This window comes from Etheostoma spectabile, chromosome 3 (assembly GCF_008692095.1).
Source record: "Etheostoma spectabile isolate EspeVRDwgs_2016 chromosome 3, UIUC_Espe_1.0, whole genome shotgun sequence".
NCBI lineage: Eukaryota > Metazoa > Chordata > Actinopteri > Perciformes > Percidae > Etheostoma > Etheostoma spectabile.
Window position 1 is genome coordinate 3,746,902 of NC_045735.1, and position 6,747 is coordinate 3,753,648.

General features: G+C 40.0%; 1 protein-coding gene across 2 annotated transcripts in view; it reads right to left on the reverse strand.

The window, feature by feature from the left end:
* Window positions 1-6,747, reverse strand: part of sorl1 (sortilin-related receptor, L(DLR class) A repeats containing) — a 74,926-nt gene that overhangs the window by 54,698 nt on the left and 13,481 nt on the right. For both annotated transcript variants that reach the window (XM_032507207.1, XM_032507206.1), the window contains exon 2: window positions 204-320. In XM_032507207.1, coding sequence (XP_032363098.1) covers window positions 204-320 — 117 coding nt within the window. The remainder of the gene's footprint in view (window positions 1-203; window positions 321-6,747) is intronic.

The window sequence follows — 6,747 nt, forward strand, 5'->3', positions numbered from 1 at the left end:
TGTGTGTGTGTGTGTGTGTGTGTGGCAGATGGAGAGCTTAATCTGTGGCTCAACAATCCTATCAACAGAAACATGAGAAACATGTTAGAAAAAGGGGGTAAGACTGATGATATACATGTTATAACCGACTTTAAAAGCCCATGGATGTGCTAGTTTTAGTTTTTCTACTTGTCTTATGCATGGATGTGTTCAGGTGTACTTACAGAGCTGGTTTTGGGCCCAGTGGCTCCTGCGCTGTCTCGAGCCAAGGCGACAATGACGTTGCTCTTCTCTCCAGCCCAGTGGACCACCATCTGGTTATGAGAGTCGTTCAGGTTGGCCTGCAAAACAAAACAGATTGAACTAAACATGCACCTCGGGAAGCAGAATCAGAAACACTCTTCAGACTAATGTAAAATGAAACTACATTGATACTGGGTTACTGCAAAGCAATAGACAAATGGACAAAAGAGAATTTTAATGGCTTTTCAACAAACATATGTGTCCCCAGTGTGTGTCTAGAGACCCCAAGGCATGAGAAAAGACCCTCCTGTTTCTTTTACTCCTGCTCCATCCGACAGAACAACAAGCTAGTTAGATTTGATGGTGGGTATGACGTCCTAGTGGGTTCATGTGCCATAGAAACCACCTTCAGTTAGCTACCCATACTCGCCCACGGAGTACCAGCCGAATAGACCTCGCTGACCGCCATTGTGATTTCCTCCTGGTAACAACACACGGCCAAAGCACACTACACGTTCTGCTGTGGAGGGTCAGTACACAGCAGGATTCACTTTCAGGAGGATTCACTAAAGCTTAGGATGGATCAATACCAGCTGTCTGTGAACAAACATGGACGCTGTAAGTTTTGACATTTTTGTTGTTTTACTATTTATTTATTATTAATTGCAGTTTAGCCTGTTGAACGTAGAGTCAGTTAAATAACGACAGTTGTACGTTGGATGTGGAAAAGTTGTTCTTTTCATGTTGTTCTTTGTGGAACTTTATAATGCAACAGAAGCTCAGCTGGCTTTGTGACATGAAGGCCTCCTCTGCTCTGTGATCCTAGCCAGTGTGTTTGTGCATTGCTGCTGTATTTGTGTGTGTGTGTGTGTGTGTGTGTGTGTGTGTGTGTGTGTGTGTGTGTGTGTGTGTGTGTGTGTGTGTGTGTGTGTGTGTGTGTGTATCTACTTGACAGAACAACAAACGGTCAATTTCAGAGATTCAGTGATTCCTTTGCTTAGCAATGTTGTGTAAGCTTGACTAAAGTTTGCACCCAGTCAAAAACGTGTTTTAAAGCTGGAGTAGCCGGAGAGTTTGTGTAAAGTTTTTCTGTCACCGAGTCAAATACAACTGATATGATTGACAGATATAGCGTTACTAGTAGTGTGGAAGCGTTACTGTAATACTAGTATTAGTGACCCACTCTTGTTGCTCCGTTGCAGTTCCAGTGTAACATACAGTGCATATTTAAATAATGTCACCAGTCCTCTGTCCCATTTTGCTTTACAAACAATAGAGTGTCACTAAATACTATGTACTATACTAAATACTATACTAAATGTTACTTATACTGAAAGCTTTTGGTATGTTCCAACAACCAAGTCTCGACCTACATAAGCGTTCTCCGGGAGCATGAATCTTTGGTTCGGACAATGTTAGTACTAGGGCTGGGGGATATGGAGATAATTAAATATCACAATATCTTTGACCAAATACCTTGATATCAATACCACAACGATATTGTAATGCTGACTATTGGTGCTTTCACAAAATATTTCCACAATGAGATTTGTGATTAATAATCATCAGTAATTTGAATGACTAAAGGCAAATAATACAACAGTTACAACAGTCTGGTGAGTTCAGAAAATGACATAACTTGTAATGCAGCCTTTAAAACCAAGAAAAGACAAGACTTATGCCATATTAAGATATCCAAAATCTAAGAAGATATCTAGTCTCATATCACGACATTGATATAATATCAATATATTGCCCAGCTCTAGTTAGTACTGTAATTTGAAAAGTGCAATATCTGTGTATGTGGTCTCTAAAAGTAGGTGATAATGTTACTTCAGGTCCAGTTGAAATAACATGAAAAAATAGGGATGTCTAGTGGGAATCAGAGGATGTGAGCGGAGCGCATCATGACCGGGCATGAGGATTCTGGATGGAGTCCAGAGCGGATTTTTAAAAAGTTGGACCATTTCCTTATTTCCCGCTCCAATTTTTCTCTCCTTCAAGCTCACACCATGAGTTCGAAGCATGCCCATGCCCATCTCGTTACTGCAGCACGGGCACGACTTGCAGACGAATGGCACCCGCCATTAAATGTTACAGCTCAACAAAATCATTTTCAAATAAAATCTCATGAATGACGTATCTGGTCATTATGTACAAATTATTTTGATTATTTATCTAAATGCAACCCTTTGGTGTTCAGGTGTGTCAGACTGGGGGTAAAAAGGGGACTGAGTACCCAGGGCCCTTATATGAGGAGGGCCAAAAAGATGCTAGAATGAACAGCTGTGGTTGCGGGGAGGGGCCCGTAGAAAAGGCCTTTCTATTGGGCCCAGAATTCTGTGCTATGCCCCTTTTTGTGTTAAGATGAAGAACAAAGAGAAAGGAGATATGCTGTTTCTCATTCTTATTATCACTGTGAAAATGTTTAATACTCGGGGGGACCTATAAAAAAAGAAACAGCCTGATCTGCTGACAGTCACAAGAATAGATTTAGACGTCCCATCAGCCTAACATATGGCTTGAATCTGAGGCTACGGCAGACAGCAATGACTTTTGTCTTCCCAGTAAAACCTCAGCTATAAAACCTGGCAGTCTGTAATGAATTAGACCCAGGCACCGAGCTCATTTCACTTCTTTTAACTTTGAAACTAAAGACGCACTAACCTTCTTTCTTCAACAGCCCAACTGTCAAAACTAAAACAATGTGAGAAGATAGAGATCACCAGCATCCGAACCAGCCCTTAAGGGTAGTAGCGGTGTGACATTTTCCCTCTCCTTCTGTTTTTATATAAGCTTTTCTGATTTGATGCTTTATTCTTTTCAATATATGTCATCTTGTTTTATTCTTGCCTTTGATGTAAAGCACTTTTGACACCATTTTAAAGACTCATTCATTTGCTAAAACTGCCACTGTAGTTTTTAGCAGATGTTACTCAAAGAAGGGGAAATAGTGCATTCATTTTGGACTAGTTCCTGATATATATATATATATATATATATATATATATATATATATATATCTATAGTGCGCAGGTTGAGTATGTGCCGCAGCAGGACGGTGTGTGGGATTGAGTAAAAAATAAACTACATCGTGTGTTTGTTCATACTAATGAAGGTGAAGGCCCCCAGTGCAACAGTGCAGCTTATTGATGCGTTTTAATAGGTTCTGGACAACAATGGAGCTCTATGGCACAGAGGAACGAGCTACACAGACAATATGTGTTAGCAGGACCAATTCCTTGTTGGTTTTGGTCTTTTTATAAGAATAGCTGCCAAAAAACATTAATAAATAAATAAAACATGCCACACACCTTTAACTATATAAACACCTGGTAATTCAAGCTTAAACACGTCTATTTTCATGTAAAGGGTGGTTAATACATTGACTTGCTCCAACACATACTAATTCCCAACTCAGTGCACCTCCCATCAGGTTCATAGATCAATAAAAAGAAATAGGCTATTTCATCTTTTTCATTGTCACTGCCTCACCATTTTATCTCCGTGCTGCTTCCTTCCCTTTTAGACTCACCATCTTTTATTGATGATTTTGAGAGGGCGCAGGCTCGTTTTTTAGCTTCAAAGGCTTTTTCTTTCACTTTCCTACTGACTTGTACTGTGGAGTAAAAAACAAATATCTTTGCTACTCCTGTCAGCTGACCTGCATGAACTTACAAAACATTGTAGGACAAATGTGTCTTTTAACGACACAAATCAGCACAAACAACTGAGACCATTTGGGGAGATTTGGACATTAATGGGGGGGCTTAATGACGTCACTGGCCAGAAAATGTAAAGTTGTAAAGTTTAATTACTTAAAAGCCTTAACAACACTAACGAATATGTTCACGGCACAAATAAATAGCAGTGTTTTTAATAATGTTTGGATGACTGCACGCAGGTTGTCAGCTGTGATCAGACACAACCCTTGAATTTGTATTTTCTACTAACACGCAATGATGTGCGTGACAGTGCTGAAATGTTGCATTGCATTTAAGCAATACAATTGTTGCTTATTCTAAAAATGAAACCTTTCTTTTATACATTTACTACAGCTGTTTACTACAAAGCAACAGCATTTCTTATCCAATTATTCAATTAATTGACGGAATAATCTGTAGAATACTCGATTACTAAAATAATCAATAGCTGTAGCTCTAGATTCCACAAACTCAACAATAATTTTACATGAGAAATAGCCTACATCGTAGAAAAGGCAGAGACACTAATATCAGCACCCACTGAGGCCTCAAAAATCTATAAAGCAATACAGCAACACAACACATATTGTGCATTGGTTAAAGGGGTGGGTGATTCTGGAAAATAACAGTTTATCAAAACAACAGAAAATCCTGGAAAGCATCAAACATCAGAGATTGATGACAAATAAGTGAAAGAGAGACGACCTAACTGTGGATATTTTCCTTCAGCACGATGTCGCAGTTGTCGCCAGACAACAGCAAAGCCAACACTCTGCAAGACTAGACTGTATGTCGCCAGAAAGGCAAATTTAACCTTTTCCTCATTTAACTTCTAACAAAGAGACGATTATGAGCCTCTGTCATGAAGCCAGCTACCCTGATACACAACTTTCTTTTCCAGCTCTTGCCTTAGTCATCAGCCTCCTCCTCCTCCTCCTCCTCTCCATCTTCCTCAGTCTGCCTCCCTCTGGTAAAAGCCAGGGCTCTCAGTCTAAGGTGTTGCAGCAGTAACTCTCTGCATTTCAGGCCTCATTGGCCGCAGTCAAGCAGGACAAAAGGTTGCCAGCGGCTCCACAGACTGACACTGTTGAATCTATAGAATGGTGATGACTGTGAAGATAAAAACCATTTGCCCGGTTGCAGAAAATTGCAGCATGAGAGTTAACGCTGAGGGCCCATCCGTAGATGATCACTTTCCCGTTTATCGGTAGTGGCTCAAAATGGAGGGAGGGCCACTATCTCCACCATAAGGAAGTGCATTTGTATACCATAAAAGCTCCCGGGTATCTTTTTATGCAACACAGCACTGTTTGTAGTAAGCGCCATAAACTGCTAATGTAAGCCAGCACAGAACAAACGTTGTGGTTTGGCTTATAACTATAGTTTCACAGCTCTCCTTCAAGCTCAACTGACATTTTCATGACCTCCCTTCACATAAGCACACAAGGCTACACCAGGGCTTTTCATGGATGCCCAGACAGTCGCACATCAGACCTCAAGCAGCCCTTTTCCTTAGATTATGACAAAAAATGTTGTGGTTTATTTCAAATTTCAAAGGCACTGTCTAAGTACATCGTTGTTGGCACAACCCACATTTACAGCTACAACGTTTACTACTGGTTGAGAATGGTGGTGGTCTTTAGAACACGAGGTCCGCCATTTCACACTTCATACTGGGCTGCAAAACAGTGCTGAACTCTCCATCTCACTGCTCATAAGTAAGGTAATTGTAACCAAAGTATATTAATGAGATAACATTACAAACAATAACACTAAAGTACTTAAATCTGTTGTTCATGTGTACCGGTTTATTAATTTAAATCCCTCATGGGAATGACAACCTCCGCTACAAATAGGGTTGGGTATCGTTTGGTTACCGGTGCTAAAGCGATACTTGTAAAACGATGCCGGTGGCTAAACGGTGCCTGAACCGATACATTTTTAATAAAGTTCTAAAAAAAGAAGAAAAGAAGAAGGGTAATATACAACATTCAACATTAAAGAACGGCTTGTTTATTGCTGAGGCCATATGGTCAAAATTAAAGACTTAATAATAATGAAATAAGCTATAACTTATAGTTATTACATTATTATTAAATTAGTTATAGTCTATAACTTATAAAAATAACTTATTTCACCAGTAAATTGTGGTTTAATGATAAAAACAACCACCAGATGGGCAAAGGGTATTTCACAATAACTTTGAATGCATCACGAGGCTACCTGTTGTACGTGAACGTAGTAGTCTGTGTTGTCTCTACAGGGAAATATAGTCCCACGTTACACTGTTTAACGTTAGCTGTCAGCCTTTCAACTGTGTTTAATCCAGCTGCTAGCTAAAGGTAGGCTAATGTTACCTGCTGTCAAGTGTAGTGTAAAGTCAGGCACCACAATAAGGCACCAAAATTTTAATTGTTATTCAGTCTCGTTACTACGGTTTACGTTGGAACCGGTGCCCTATTGCAACCCTAGCCACAAACAATAAAAACTACTGTTTCCAAAGTAATTACTAAATGCATATACACTAAATGTAGCTCAGCGTAAATTCTGTCAGGGAGACTTCAATAACGTTAACACTCTTCTCTTATACTGATCAGCTGTTTTGAGGGAAATCACGTTAGTGTGAGCCAATCACAGCATGACAGCCTTGTTTTAAATCTGTTCTCTCCCCTGCTTCTGTCAGTTGTCTTTTCAGACGAGAGAGCGACCCGCCTCCGCCCCTTCCACCTCCAGGCATAGTCAGCATAGACAGTTAAAGTAATGGACCAGTAGTCAACGTGTCTGAAAGTTGTAAGTCTTCTGGTAGCTGTGCAAAGAGAAA